At 34.9% G+C, this 16,276-nt stretch overlaps 2 protein-coding genes across 2 annotated transcripts; both read left to right on the top strand.

The window, feature by feature from the left end:
• The first annotated feature begins 1,519 nt into the window (after window positions 1–1,519).
• Window positions 1,520–7,470, top strand: LOC147287962 (Protein kinase superfamily protein). The gene is made up of 18 exons (XM_086238878.1): window positions 1,520–1,827; window positions 2,355–2,945; window positions 3,134–3,277; window positions 3,448–3,573; window positions 3,747–3,834; window positions 4,118–4,211; window positions 4,567–4,660; window positions 4,779–4,833; window positions 4,976–5,067; window positions 5,224–5,394; window positions 5,548–5,604; window positions 5,719–5,802; window positions 6,042–6,126; window positions 6,263–6,324; window positions 6,410–6,484; window positions 6,594–6,698; window positions 6,862–7,003; window positions 7,094–7,470. The coding sequence occupies exons 2-18, from the start codon at window positions 2,370–2,372 to the stop codon at window positions 7,165–7,167; spliced, it is 2,124 nt and encodes a 707-aa protein (XP_086095004.1). The 5' UTR covers window positions 1,520–1,827; window positions 2,355–2,369; the 3' UTR covers window positions 7,168–7,470.
• A 3,494-nt stretch (window positions 7,471–10,964) lies between these two features.
• LOC147287961 (acetyl-CoA acetyltransferase 2) lies at window positions 10,965–15,953 on the top strand. Its single transcript, XM_086239055.1, has 15 exons — window positions 10,965–11,050; window positions 11,983–12,051; window positions 12,362–12,460; window positions 12,556–12,729; window positions 12,836–12,941; window positions 13,024–13,162; window positions 13,256–13,333; window positions 13,416–13,481; window positions 13,814–13,899; window positions 14,231–14,330; window positions 14,462–14,572; window positions 14,683–14,724; window positions 15,067–15,153; window positions 15,350–15,461; window positions 15,620–15,953. Exons 2-14 carry the CDS (start codon window positions 12,003–12,005, stop codon window positions 15,437–15,439), a joined length of 1,227 nt encoding a protein of 408 aa, XP_086095181.1. The 5' UTR covers window positions 10,965–11,050; window positions 11,983–12,002; the 3' UTR covers window positions 15,440–15,461; window positions 15,620–15,953.
• The last annotated feature ends 323 nt before the right edge of the window (window positions 15,954–16,276 follow it).

Genomic DNA, 16,276 nt, shown 5'->3' with positions numbered 1-16,276 from the left:
ATCAACTAGTTCATCTTTTGATGAACAAACCCAGATCTGAAAATCAAAACTCAGATAATTTTTCTAATATTTTACACTTGTATTTGGTAATATATAAAATGAGCAACCTGTATTATTATTGAATTAGGAATTTAGGATTGTCCGGGCTTTTTCTCAAATGGTAATATATAAAATCAAAACTCCAAGCCAATTCGAAGCCCAAGTAAACTAAAAACTCATAAATTACAGATCTGATTGATATTGTTTAAAACCCAGAATGAAAATTGCAAATTTAATTTGGCAAAATCCAAGCCAAGAATGGAAATTACAGATCCAAACAAAACCCACTTGCAAATCTGATCATTGGTCACTCTGCCGTCATGGGGTGATCGCCGAGTCTTCGTGTTTTGGTATTGGATTCTTGACGCGTCGGCCAGAAGGAGAAAGAGAGGGAGGGCTTTGGCTGGGACCCGCGGCGGATCAAATCTGGTGGGGGGAGAGAGCAGATGAGGGTTTGTGAGAGGAATTTTGAAAACTTTTGTTGACACAATAGATATATATAAAGGGTAGTTTGGTCACATAAGTGTCAAAAAAGTAAAAAAAAAAATAATTTTGGAGTGAGAGTAAAAAAAAAAAAAAAGCTTGGGTACTCACTACTCATAAATGAATATCAGCTTGTTCTTACAACCAATCACATGAGCTCATGATGAGGTCTACATTTTTCTTATACTCATTTATGAGTGCCCAAACATTGCTAAAAAATTGGCCGGTACTATTCCGACCACCCTGCTGAGTTGATTACCTTATTTCAAAATTTCAACTTTACCTTTAAAATAAAAAATTTCAATTTTGTTCGTCAGTTCATTCGACAGTTATTTATCGAAATATATGTGGTTATTCGACAGTTATCTGCTGAACATTGGTGGATTATTCGATGGATAACTATCAAATGGAAATGAAAAAGACATTCGATAATTATTTATCGAAATATTTGTGTTTATTCGACGCTTATCTACCGAATATTGGTGACAGTTTCGGTAGATAATCACTGAATGGATTTAGGTGATTTCATTATGTTTTTGCAATAAAGGGTAAAATAGAAAAAAAAATTAGACAAAATATGTTAGGGTGATCAACTAAGCAGCTGAAGGTGGTCTGCATAGCCTAATTCAAAAAAATTTGGTATTAAAATGGGGTTATTTCACAAAATTATCCAAAATATATTTTGTTACATATTCCTTGACGAATTGAGCCGGGTCACTCTAATAGTCTATAAACTCAAAACATTTAACTATGTGACAAAAATCCTAGTCATTACATTGACATTCCATTTATGGATTGGTAGTAGTTCTACATCAATCAAGCAAAATCCTTACGCTCCTATATAAATTGGGAAATTGGGTAGGATCTTTTTTCCATATACAGTGACTTAGTGAGAGCAGAGCCAATGAGAATTACAAGTGAGAGGAACTGCCACGTGACATGAGTGACCAAAAATGTTTATGAAGCCCAACACGCACCAAGCAACTGAATGGCGCCAGTTGAAGATCCCATTTTTCAGTGTTGTCGTTAACCCACGATGCTCCAAACAAGCAATGCCTTAAACGCATACATTTGGAAACTCGGACACGCCAGGTCGTTCACGTTCTTTTGTTGCTCTATTCTTTTTATAGCCAGCTCCATTCTCCAACCAGTAACCTCTCTTCCACATTTTTCTTATTAAGTATTGTTTACTGGTATTTTTTTTGTTGAGACCCCATCAAATATAGCTCTTGAAGTCCACCTTCCATTGTCAAATTTCTGAACTTGTGAAGGATTGGAGTTTTGGGTCTGAATCTTTGTTACCCAGTAAGTTTTATTGATGCTTTCATCTGGGTTCTCTTTGGTTTCTTAGGAAATTAAGGAATAGATTAATATAGAAAATATCAAGTCTTATGCTTTCAGTTGACTTCAATATATTTTTTGTCATTTTGTTTAAATTTGCAGCAATCAAATTAATTTTTTTTTTTTTTTTTGTGGTTTTTCTTTAAGCATGTATCTAAGTATAATCTATGTCCAATATCAATGCTGTTTCAGTGTTGACTGGGTTCAATTATGTATTTGAGTTTTGTTTCAGTGTCCAATTTCATTGCTGTTTCAGTGTTGAGTGGGTTCAGTTTTGTTCAGCTCAGTTGTATGCATATTGAGAGTAAAACTAGGAGGCTCAAAATTCCAAAATTCTTGTTAATACTTATGTTTTCCTGTTTTTCTGGTCTAGTATTCTTGTGTTCTTTAAGATAATAATGTTTGTTGCTTTGCTTCAAAGCCAAATTGGGATCTTTCACTTTTCAAATTCACTATTTGGTTAATGTTTTTCTGATCATTGTATGTTGCAGGTATCTGCATCATAGATGGCTGCAGTACTGGCTTCAAACAGATGCTATTGGCGCAATGTGGAGTCAATTAATCAAGGAAGAGCAGCAGACAGTCTTAGTTTCTCAAGCTCAATTTCAGTCCATGAATTCCTGAATTCCAGGAGACCAACGAGTAATCCACCTTGTACCAATCAATTTCTAAGGTTTCAAGTGGAAATGCGACAGGCTGAATCATCCTCAAGATTGGGTATCAATGGAAAATCTGTAAAAATGGTACCAGCCAGTGAGGTAGTGAAAAGAAAACCTCCACCCACTAATAAGGTAGAGACAGTGAATGGTTCAAAGCAGGTTGTTAATGGAGCAAGTCTAATTAGAAGAGATACTAATGCAACCCTGGTTAAGACACAAAAATCTAGTCCCCCTAGAGGACTTCCTCCAATGGAGGAGCTCAAGGTTTTGCCCTCAGATGAGGGCTTCAGTTGGGCCAATGAAAATTATAATTCCTGGCAGAGGTCTGCAGATGTATGGTCTTTTGTTTTCTCATTGCGCGTCCGCGTTCTGTTGGACAATGCAAAATGGGCATATTTAGGAGGTTTCACAGACGATAAGCAGGTGGGTTTTGGGACTTTTCTACAGCTACTTTTTTGCTCCTGCTATGCTGAATCCTAGTCAAGATTAGAGAACAGAAATCTATCTCACCTGCTAGTTATGTCATTCCCGGCCAAGTCTCCCTTCAGTTTGTTGGTTTTGTGGTTTCATTTGTTCTGCTTTAAGTTTTGTTTAAAAAATCTCTCATTCAGAAAAACAGAAGGCGAAAGACTGCCTCATGGCTGCGAGAACGTGTACTGCAACTTGGCCCAACTTTTATCAAACTTGGACAATTATCTTCAACAAGGTCAGATTTGTTTCCTCGTGAGTTTGTGGACGAGCTTGTCAAGTTACAGGTAATTTCTGATATATGTTGCAGTATTTCTGAACAGGCATTGTCTTCTTAGATTGTTGAACTTTGTATTAGTTTATAAGTAGATGCTCAAGCAATTTTGTATTTATGTTCTAGATAATTTCAGTGGCTTATTTTTCCTTATGTAATTCATTTGATTCGCATGTAATTCAGGATAGAGTCCCAGCCTTCTCACCAGTGAAAGCAAGAGGCTTTATTGAGACTGAACTGGGAGCTCCCATTGATATATTGTTTAAGGAGTTTGAGGACCGGCCAATTGCTGCTGCTAGTCTTGGTCAGGTGTTTAGTTTATGACTATTTGTTATTTTATGATGTCTGTCTATAGTGTTTGAACTTTTAAATGTGTCGAAAAAACATTCATGGTCTTCTTCTCCAAAAAATACTTGTTTGAAAATTTTTACTCTAGATGATTCTATTTCGCTAGTTTGAATGTTGATGAGTCATGTCTTTAGGTTCATCGGGCTATCCTGCACAATGGAGAGAAAGTAGTCGTGAAAGTTCAAAGACCTGGTCTCAAGAAGCTTTTTGACATTGATCTACGTAAGTACATATTCTATATCAATCCCTACCAATCAGTTGCTTGTAATTACTAAGTACTAGATGAGTTGAATTTTCTTTTCTTTCTTTTTCTTCCATTCTGCCTTTTTTTTGTTCTTTTTTTTTGTGTGCATTTTTCTGTGTGTATATGCATATTGTGTGTATATGCATATTGTAGATCTAGCTAGCTGACACGCTTTTCATATTTCTGAGAGAATCTTTGATATCACTAATTTGAATTTAGAATTTTTAGCTATCTATATAACCTGCTGCTTCTTTCTTCCAGAAAATTTGAAGCTAATTGCAGAGTATTTTCAGAAAAGTGAAACCCTTGGTGGTCCAACAAGAGACTGGATCGGTATATATGAAGAATGTGCCACGTATGTAATAAGCTTCTCTTAGTTGCTATGTTCATTTTTCAGTAATAATTCATGGAACTGTTAGTATAAGCACATGCAAAAAAAGAAAGCACATGCATTTCTTCCTCCAATGACTTATGGACCTCATGTCCATTTAATGCACAAGATTTATTTCAGCATTGACAAATCTTATATATAGTAGGTTTGGACCATTTTATACTGGTTTATTTGGCATTATTTAGTCCTTAAAGTTAAATGTACCTGAAATTTCATTTTCTCTGAAAGAATTCTAGTGAAACTTCATTTTATTTCTTCATAGAATGTGAGTTCTGAACTTCTGATGCTGTGAATTATACTTGCTTTTCATGGATTTCAGGATTTTGTATCAAGAAATTGATTATATAAATGAAGGGAAGAATGCTGATAGGTTTCGCAGAGACTTTCGGAATATAAAGTGGGTTCGAGTACCTGTATGTTTCTTGCTACAGTGCTACAAGATAAAACTTTTGATCATGTCAGAGATAAAACTGCACTCTTTGTACTGTCTTGCTGAGTTATAACTTGACAACATTTACTTCCCTTTTGTAGATGGTCTTTTGGGATTATACTGCCACGAAGGTGTTGACATTGGAGTATGTACCAGGTTTCACTCTATACTATTGTTTTTATTTCTCTCTTTGTTCAGATCTTGTGTTTTGCATAAAATCCATGCAGTAGTATTAATGGGGCCCAGCATCAATTTTATGTTGGTAATTGTTGCTAAGATGTCTTTCTTCTGTCATCAGGCATTAAGATAAATCGGCTGGATATGCTAGATTCACAGGGTTTCAATCGTGCTCAAATTTCATCACGTGCTATTGAAGCATACTTGATCCAGGTGAGGAATTTTGTTCCTCTCTAAACCAACTTATATTGACATTGAATAAGATGACTATTGAATCTGTTTTGTTTTGTTTTGATTACCATATTTAAAAAAAAAAAAATTTATCCTATATATAAGTAAATGAATAGCTGGATTTTTCTGTTCATGCAGATACTCAGAACTGGTTTCTTCCATGCTGATCCTCATCCAGGAAATCTTGCAATTGATGTAGATGAAACACTAATCTATTATGATTTTGGTATGATGGGAGATATTAAATCTTTCACCCGGGAGAGACTGCTTGAACTTTTCTATGCTGTATATGAGAAAGATGCAAAAAAGGTCTGTTTTCTATCTTATAAGTCCGTTCTGCTTTTTTCCCCCTTACAGACAGCTGATTTGAAATTCAGAAGCATGCATTTGTTAGCAACACTTAAATATATCATTTTGTCTGGCCTTGCTTCAGAGGCCTAATCTGATAAATGTGACTTGCAGGTTATGCAAAGCCTCATAGATCTTGGAGCACTTCAGCCGACAGGAGACTTGTCATCAGTATGCATCATGGATTCATGCCAATACTCATATACATTCTAAAGGGTGATTTTCAAAAGCATTTGGTGCTGTCTGTCTCACTCTTTTTTTTTTTTTTTCTCCCCTTGTTTCTAGGTAAGGAGATCCGTTCAATACTTTTTGGACAACTTGTTAAGCCAGACACCAGATCAGTCACAGACTTTTTCTGCAATTGGCGAGGTATGCATATATTTGTTACTCAACTAAATGCAAATGACACCTCTAAGTGAAATTTGGTGATAATAGCAAACTTTCACTGGTTCTACCAGCTATAATGAGTTTGACTGAAAATCAGTTACAAAATTGATATCTTGGTTACTTATGTCACTGTGTTGATGAAGATGTTGACTCATTTCCTTTTCATTCTAAATAACCCTTTTTTGATCTAAATTGAAATGTGGGGCTTTTCTTAATGGCAGGATTTATTTGCAATAGCACAAGATCAGCCATTTCGATTTCCATCCACATTTACTTTTGTCCTAAGGGCATTCTCAACCCTGGAAGGTGCTCTCTCTCTCTCTCTCTCTCTCTCTCTCTCTCTCTGGGAGTTCTGACCTTTCTTTTCAATCCAAAGATGTGATCTGATAAGCATAATAACTGTGATGTTCTGCTCTATTTTTACTATCAATCTCTCTTTCAGGTATAGGCTATACTCTTGATCCAGATTTTTCCTTTGTGAAGATTGCTGCACCTTTTGCCCAGGTTCCATACAATTTTCTAATACAACTTTTTGTTCACCTTGGCAATGATTTGGGAGTATACAGCTGATATCATACACTATGTGCAGGAACTTTTAGATTTAAGACAGAAGAGGCGTACTGGGACACAACTTGTAAATGAAATCAGGAAACAAGCAGATGATGTACAGCAACTTAACTGTCTTTCCTTGCTTTAGTTCCATGTTCTGGTTTCCATGAAGTAATTGCTTAGTTGGATTTCTAGTTCAATGAAATTTGTGTATGCATTTTTAGGCCAGAAGTTACACAATGTCCATGCCATACAGAGTTCAGCGAATAGAGGAGTTTGTGAAAGAACTCGAGTCAGGGGATCTCAAACTCCGAGTCCGGGTGCTTGAGGTATTCAGTTTTTCTTGATCTGTCATCTTTTTTAATATCCATTTCTGACTAGACTAGAGGAAGTTTCAACTTTGAAGAATACTTCCTTAGCACCCCAAAGCTTCCTATTCTTCAATATATATGAACAAAAGTTTAATCTAATATGAAAAACTACATTCTGCAGTCAGAAAGAGCTGCTCGAAAAGCAACAATACTACAAATGGCGACAATGTATTCAGTCATAGGAAGTACACTGCTAAACCTTGGGGTCACTATGAGCAGTCAAGGCAGTCAAGCTTTTGCAAATGGGTCATTCATTGGTGCAGGTGATGATCACCTGTTACTCTGCCTTCAGCTTCATTTCACCTTTGAATTTGAACATTGCATTCATCAGAGTTTTGTGATTGTTGCTGCAGGAGTCCTTTTCACGTTGTTTGCTAGGTCCATGCAGAGGGTGAAGAAACTTGATAAATTTGAGAAGATGATATGATTTCTCAACCTCAAAGTCAGAACGACAGAACCCATCTGCCTTCATATGACTTATATCCACTTTTCACTTTCAGTTGCCTAATTCTTCATCAAATCATGAAGTCTGATTTTTTAGACGCATACAAGAATCGTATGCCTTGTATGCACACACATACACACAATATATGAAAAAAGTGTGCCTCAGCAAATTGAGCCCTATACGAGTAACTTTTCTGTAGCCGTTACATGTTACCTCCCTTTCACAATTCACAATATGTATCCCAATTTCTTCTTATTGGAGTGGTTTCAATACTTATTATGAAAAGAGAGTCACGTGTGACGATTTCATGTCAAAAAAGTAAAAACGTAACAAACGAAGAGATGTGACTTAGAGCAGTTATGTGGCGTATTAACACCACAGCCACTTTGTACAGTAGAGGCCATCACTTTGGGATATTACAGTGACAGGAGGTTGGTGGCATGGGACGTTATAAACTATAAAGTCAGCAAAATACTTGAATTGTGTAGCCTAATGAATACAAGCACAAGCTGCACAACGCAATAGAAATTTGTGCAGTACCGCAACCTACCAATCAATTGCATCTTTGAAACTTGAAAGGGTTTGTTCCCCATTATTCAAGTCCACCAGCAATAACCTACTTAAAATGATTGTCATCAATAATTTGACAATGGGATTGTTGGATCATAATAGGATAGATAAATATGATCAATAATATAACAATACAACATGTCGAATTTTTGACAACACGATATATCATATTGTGTGGCAATATAATATGTTATATTGTCTAATATATATATTAACGAATCAAACTTTTTGATAACACAAAAATGCATTATATAAAATTGTCTGACAATATAAAATGTAACAGTATACAATATATACAATTACAAGGATATACATATAGATCGGAGAAAGGTATGGGCCAAAAATATAGAGATTCTAATTTTTGAGCTATTGCACATGACATGTTCCATAATGTTTGGGAAAATATAACACCGTTAAGTTAGAGAGATATAAATATGCGTGGGCCAAGTGGCATTTGTGTATATGCATAAGTTCTTTTTGGGGATTAATTTGCAGCCATATTTTCATCGACATAAATGTGAAAAATAAGAAATTGAAAATAAAGAGACAGAAGTATATAGATTGCTTGAAAGCAACAAACGACAACTGAAGTCAACAAAAGGCTTCCATAAACTGTACAAATTCATGGTTGGTGAACTTTGACTCAGAGTTTCATGATCCACGAAATTTTATAATGATCTATAAAATAAAAGAAATTAACACATGGTATTCTTCTTACACGCCATATTTCATTAATATCATGATAAATTATGTTAACTATGTTTTTTTTTTTTTTTTTTTCAAATGAGGATTAAATTTTGAAAGAAAAAGGACAAAAGTTAAACTCTAATGATGAATGCGAAACAAATAATTTATTACATGAATATAAATAATCGAAAGGTGAATCTACTAATATCCATATAATTAAAAATGTGTTTGTGTCATTTAGTGCTAATTTGTATGGTAGAATTTATGAGAGTTTAAAAACTAATCAAACTTTTTTAATAAATAATATAGTTCCTACCAAGGTTTGTATATTCCAGGTGCATGTGTTGGACACAAAGATCATCGTAGTAGTGATACTGATACTAATCACTGGTGGTTGACTTCACCAAACAAATATCATGTTTATTTCACAATGAGTATCTTTAGCTTATTACTTGCTTTTGTTTAAATATGATTTAATTACTTATTTCGGCTGGACATTGTTGAACACATGAAAACTTCATATTTGTGTGTTATGTCCAATTGAGTTGAAAATGATTGCCCACCAACTCAGCTGAAATGATTTCTGCATCAGGAGAGTTGGTAAAAGTCTAGCAGCTGAATGCATACTTGGCTTCTACTTAGTGAGATGTATGACTGAGACCAATTAGTCAATTACAATTTGTTTTAGTACTTTCAAACTTTCCACAATCTTTTTCTTTAAAATTTTGAAATGTGCGATCATAAATACAATATCAACATAAAAAATTTAAAAGATTCGAATTCTTTCTCAAAATTACCAACACACCCAACTTTGTTTTTCCTTTCATTGAGAAAAAATTGGGTTTCTCCATCCTAGCATATATAAATGACCATGACATCACAAAATTGAAGTATAAAACTCTGAATTTGTTTTCACTTTACATGCATAATATGGTCAACTTTGGCATGTACATCTTGCCCTTATGAGGTCAGTATCACTTGATCAGCTTCTGAAGTTAAGCAATGAAAAATTGACAATCATTTGGTCATTTTCTCATGAATCATCAATTACATACACACACACATACTTCCCTCACTCTGAAAGATGCTACATGTTGTACCAATTTTAGGACCATGCTTGGGTCATCAAACTTGAGGACCAACATTGTCCTCAAGCCCGCAAAAAATCATCTTTCCATTGTGCCATCTCAAAATCGGAACTGTTTTATTTTTAGATCACTTATTAAAGATTATCTCTAAAAAAAAAAATCAATTCAATCAGAAGTCGTTTGGTTATATAACTGTTAACGAATAAATAGACAGTTTGTAATTTTTTGACCAAATTGTGTATTTATTCGTTAACAGTTATACAACAAATGATTTCTGATTGAGTTGATTTTTTACAAAAATAATCTTTAATAAATGATCTAAAAATTAAATGGTTCTGATCTTGAGTCAGCAAGGCGAAACGATGATTTTTTATAGGCTTAAGGACAAGGTTAGTCTTCAAGTTTGAGGACCCAATCATTTCCCCCAATTTTATTTAATTTGAAAGGGATGCTGCTTTTTGTACCCATTAAAAAGTTTAAATAATTGGAATATTCCTTCTCCCTTTTTTATTTTGCAAACAATTATATCAAAATTTGATAGTTATTATCATATGGGATGCTACTAAAACCAACCCAAGGAATATATATATATATATATATCTAAGGCCAGCCTGAACATGGATCTTGGGTAGCTTAATTAGGTAGGAGACAATTAGGGTAAGAGTAGTGAATTTTCATCTGTTTACCATTTAATTAAACTTTCTGCTACGTGGTAGACTGGTAGTTGGCCATTTGGTACAAAATATATAGAGCTGTCCTTAGTTGACCATTTCCATTTCCCACCAGCAATAAGAACAAAACAGGCTCTCACAAGTATTTAACAAATATATAGACCCATTTGCATCATCATAACCATTACCCAAGCAATCACTAGCCTGTTATTATTTATTGTACAGTCTCATCTATGTTCTTTGTCAAACTTGTCACCTAGCCACCTAGGCACAAATGGACCAAATCCAATTAATATAGTCACAAATTTGGTTGGTGCCTCCAAAGCTCCACAATAATTAATCATTCCTCAATCCTCACCAAAATGAAAAATTTCATCAGAATTTTAAGTGAACTTTTTCTCAAGTTTTATTTTATTGTTTTTTAAAAAATAATTAAAAATTCTAAAACCCCATAATCAAGTACCCACCCCTAATTATATAGCATATTCAATTTATGTCAAAAACTTACCTCCAAACATAAAATTAATCTTATAGGATTTACTTAAATTAAGATATTTCAATCATAATATTAGAGAGATTCTGAATTTGAATCCTCATTCTCAAATGATAAAAGAAAATAAAAAGATCATAACTAATTAACTAAAGAAAGAAAAAGAAACCGTCTGACCAAAAAACCAAGAAAGTGATTAAAGTGGCTGTTGAGGGGCGTTTTGGTAAATTTGTCGCCTACCGTGCGTGCTCGTCGTCCCTGTATAAATACTAGTCGTGCTTGCAGTTTTAGCTGAGCATCACCAATTCTAGACTTGTAGTCGTTAGTGTTCAGTTCCTCTACCAACACCCAAAGCAAAGGTAATTCACTCTCTGTGTTTTGATTTCTCCGATCACCAAGCTCAACTTTCTCGCTGATTTTCCCTGAATTTGTACTGTCATTCATTTGATTCATCCATGTTCAGACCGTTGTTGCATTAGCATGTTCTCATCTGCATCGTAGAATTGATTAAGATCTGTCAGTAGTCGATAAATTAAAAATCACACAAATGATCATGGTGTTTGGTGCATGCTTGTTTGTTTGATCACAATAGATCTACCTCTCTTTTCTGTTTGGTTCCTGAGAGAAACTGAACTTGGCATTATTTATGCGAATGGGTTCTCCTCTAGTGGTTTTGAAATCTAACTAGGCTCTGTTGAGTGGAGTAGCTGTTTTCTCATGACCCAAGCAATTCAAGAAATCAAAACGTTCAGTAATTGTTTTCTTTAATTTTCCAAAAATATTTTATATGATGTTGGAAACATGTGTTTTGTAGTGAACTTAGTAGCTAATTGGATGGTACTGTTGTTATTAGCACTTGTTAAAACTGGTTTAGCGGTTTTAGTATGAATCTACGACTGAAAGAATAGCAATGGGTTTTAGATTTTCTTTTATGAAAACCAATTATTTGGGCCTAGGAGCCTTAGGAGTTGCTGAGATTTTTAATTTTGATGGAGTTACCAGATAGTTGTATATTCTTCTCTATATTTGACAATTCCATTTGGGTTAGTTCTCAAAAGAAAAGAAAAATTGATAGACCATTTTTCAAGTCGTACCTTGGGGAATCCCAAGTCACCATGTACTGAAAAAATAAAATGATAAGCCATTTGTTTCCTATAAATTTTTTAACATTTAGTGGTTTATTTCAAGCCATCAAATATTTATTTATTTATTTTTAAGTCAACATATTACTGTGCCAAGTATTCTATCTTGCTATTTGTTTCACTAACTAAATATCATGTAACTGGTGCAGATTTCCATTTTCTTCTATCCATGGCTCCAGTAGCAACAGAAGCATGTTCAGATTCAATAAAACCTAGAGGTTTTTATTTGCTCTGTTTTTATATGTACTTCTGAATTCATAATTTTCATTAATTTTGTGGCCTGGATGCTCTAGTATATAGAAACTATAGTGATCCTATTAGATACCATTCTGTAGCCAAGTCACTGGTGTTATTATGCTTATGTCTGTATGACCAATTTACGTATTTCCGCTTTTATGCATGAAATATGTGTGTTTACATTTGTTCACGTGTGAATCAATAAGATTTGAAATTGCATTTATTTAAATTAGAACCGATTTTAAGTTTCAAAAGTTCACACTATATTTAATCTTATGGCTTTTAATGCAGATGTTTGCATTGTTGGTGTTGCACGAACACCAATGGGTGCATTTCTTGGTGCACTTTCATCTGTATCGGCTACCAAGCTTGGATCTATAGCTATTGAGGGTAAGTACCATACTGGGGTGATGTTTTGCATTTTTTTTTTTTTTCTAATAAGTAGCCTCTTCTGATATTACACGTGCTTTTATGTCAACTTGCAGCTGCTCTTAAAAGGGCAAATGTTGATCCATCACTTGTACAAGAAGTTTTCTTCGGCAATGTTCTCAGTGCAAATTTAGGGCAGGCTCCTGCTAGACAAGCTGCATTAGGTGCAGGATTACCTAATTCAGTGATCTGTACTACTGTTAACAAAGTTTGTGCATCAGGACTAAAAGGTATTGTTATGTTTTTTTTTTCTACATCTTTTTTCTTTCAAAAATTCCCTTTTTCTGTAGGAAAAATGACATTAGAATAACAAAAATTTAATTTCGGTGACTGCAGCTACTATGCTCGCGGCACAAAGCATTCAGTTGGGCATCAATGATGTTGTTGTGGCTGGTGGCATGGAAAGCATGTCCAATGTGCCCAAGTATCTTGCTGAAGCAAGGTTAATACTTTGTTTTCATTCATGGCTCTCTTAGACTCTTGTATTTAAACTCAATAGACACTGATTTGATACAAAAATGCAGGAAGGGATCTCGACTTGGGCATGATTCTCTTGTTGATGGGATGCTGAAAGATGGTTTGTGGGATGTCTATAATGATTATGGCATGGGAGTGTGTGCTGAACTATGTGCTGATCAGCATGCAGTAACAAGGGATGAGCAGGTAATACTTAAACCCTTTTATTCATTCTAAAATTGTATCATCTAGCAAGTTTACCATTATATAAGTTAATTTATGTGTTTGTGATCCCTGCAGGATAACTTTGCTGTTCAGAGCTTCGAGCGTGGTATTGCTGCCCAAGACATTGGTGCCTTTTCATGGGAAATTGTTCCGGTTAGATGTCTATCTATAAGTTAACTGATATGATCCTTGCATTTATTTTTAAGTCTATGTACCTTAATACAATGCAATACAGGTTGAAGTTTCTGGAGGAAGGGGAAAACCATCAACAATTGTTGATAAGGATGAAGGTTTGGGGAAGGTAAACAGTAAATCATGCTTATGTCACTCAGACACCTAAGCAAATTTGTGCTTTTCTTGCGCAATATAAAATCTTCATCAGTTGTCCCTGCTAACCTGAAATGCAGTTTTCAGAGTAGATAATTTCATTGCTTCAAAGTAGAGACATCTCATTTGTTTTAATGAACTGTTCAAACTTTTTTTTTATTAAATTTGATTCTTGATAGGTAAAAATTCTGTTATTCATCATTTCAAAGTATTCATAAAAAATTTCTCATATAGTAGGAGTCTAGGATATACACGAATACATTCCTTGAGCTCACTCCATCCCAATTTACTTTGTTGTGATTCCAGTTTGACGCTGCTAAATTACGGAAACTCCGACCAAGTTTTAAGCCAAGTGGAGGTTCTGTTACCGCTGGCAATGCTTCTAGTATAAGGTTATATGATTTATAATTTTATATATATTTATGTTAATTTATTTGTATTTACTTGGCTTCATCTTATTATTTATTGTTTACATTGTCGTGCTTCTATCCACTAGGTCACTGCAATAATTTATTGTCTGATATTTTCTGATGTGTTTCTATTGTCTTTCTTGTAATTCCTTTCATATTTTTTATTGAAATGAGAAAAAAGTATTACATGTCGAGTTGCCATTGGTTTTGTTTTTAATTGGTGGACCCAAATGAAGTGGCTTTCATTTTAGGTTTTGTAAGTCTTACAAACACATACCTGGACTTTTTCTGAGAAGTTTCCTTTCATCAACAGTGATGGTGCTGCTGCATTAGTTTTAGTGAGTGGAGAAACGGTTCTAAAGCTTGGGCTACAAGTGATTGCAAAGATCAGTGGATACTCGGATGCTGCTCAGGTACTTCACAAATTTTTGTATATCTGAACTAGAATTTAGAGCCACTGCAGATATTGGAACTTGAAAATGTGTATTTATTTATTGATATGATGTATACCACTAAGATGCTTACATGAGATTTGATTGCACAGGCACCAGAATTATTTACAACAGCTCCTGCCCTTGCGATTCCAAAAGCTATTTCAAATGCTGGCTTGGAAGCCTCACAAATTGACTTCTACGAAATTAATGAAGCCTTTGCTGTAAGCTATTATGCTAAGCTTTTAAATTATTAGCTTCTCAAGACTGTCAATCTTTTTTTTTTTTGGTCGAAAGACCGTCAATCATTATTTGTCACATTTCTTGTGTACAGGTTGTGGCTCTTGCAAATCAGAAACTGCTTGGACTTAACCCAGTGAGTCCTTAAACCTCTTCCTCTCTCTCTGTATACACACAAACATGTATACATATTGTATGTATAGATGCATATGTACAGTTGTAGTATGCATGCATGTGGGCTCACTAGCATCCATGTCCAGTTGTAGGCATGCATGTGGACTCACTAGCATCCATGTCCAGTGTGTATCTAGACATGCATTTTCAACCTTTCACATGACCTTGTAATGATTGAATGCTTAGAACGAGTTACATTTAGCTTTTTATTTTGTCATGCAGCTATAATGTCTTCTTCCATTTACTGTCATAGGAATTCAGTTTCGATCTTATTGCTTAACACCGTTGATTTTACTGGTCACAGGAAAAAGTTAATGTGCATGGTGGAGCTGTAGCATTGGGACATCCTCTAGGTTGCAGTGGAGCTCGTATCTTGGTCACCCTTTTAGGGGTAAATGTTGTTCACTTTATTTTATTTTATTTTAATGTGACTGTATAACTGTAAGAATAAATAAGCTCTCGCTCTCTCTCTCTCTTTCTCACACACACACACACACACATTCTCATTTTACCTTGCCTGTATATTTACTATTAAAGGAGATTTTATAGTTTAAATTCCTTAGTTAAAGTGCAATGGTATTGTATAGGTACTGAAACAGAAGAACGCAAAATACGGTGTTGGTGGTATTTGCAATGGAGGAGGTGGTGCATCTGCCCTTGTTTTAGAGCTTTTGTAAGCCATTTTCATGTTGGTAACTGGTAAGTCTCACGCGTACTACTGCCAGAACACTTACTAGCATTAAATGGGATTTATTTCATATATTTTTTCAGCTTTTGCAAAACGAGAGCTTTTCTAATCTTTGATTCTATGATCCAAAGGTCAATGAACTTATCAGTTTCATGTCTTTATGTTTCAGGTCAGACACAGAGGTTGGACCTTCTCGTGCGAGATGAAACTTTCACTTCCAAAATTCCCTGTTGTGCAATTTTATCTCCATTTCTTTCTATTTTGCTTTGTTTCCCAATAAATTACAAGTGTATTTAGATTTTAGAAGAAATATATTCCCAATACTGTTCACCAAAGCTCTCTCTCTCTCTCTCTCTCTCTCTCTCTCTCTCTCTCTCTCTCTCTCTCTCTCTCTCTCTCACACAATTCCTTTACATTTGTTTGGGTTAGATGTATGATACTGACCAATAAAATGGAGCTAATGGCCTGTGGTATGAAAATTGAAAAGAAAGGCATTGGAGAAATTGGACAGCACAGCATAGCTTGCTGAGATGCCAGTCTTGCACCTGTATTCTTGTGTTGTGTTATATATGATGCTAGCGGTTGAATCACAACTGAGTCCCATTCATTAATGGATCTGCTTTGGTCTCATCAGACTATAAATTGCTGTATTCCCAAGTCCGGACTCCAGGGTCCCAAAATTGGAAAATGAACTTTAAATTCAATCTTGTTGATTTCCAGCTTAATCTTTTAGCCTCTAATTACCTCATTTTAAACTCATTCGCACAAAAGTAAAGAAATGCCAAAATTTACAGTGGGGATGATCTCAGTTAATCCAAAGATGTCT

Source organism: Dryas octopetala, chromosome 4, assembly GCF_963921425.1.
Source record: "Dryas octopetala chromosome 4, drDryOcto1.1, whole genome shotgun sequence".
NCBI lineage: Eukaryota > Viridiplantae > Streptophyta > Magnoliopsida > Rosales > Rosaceae > Dryas > Dryas octopetala.
This window is presented reverse-complemented; position numbering and strand designations above follow the sequence as displayed.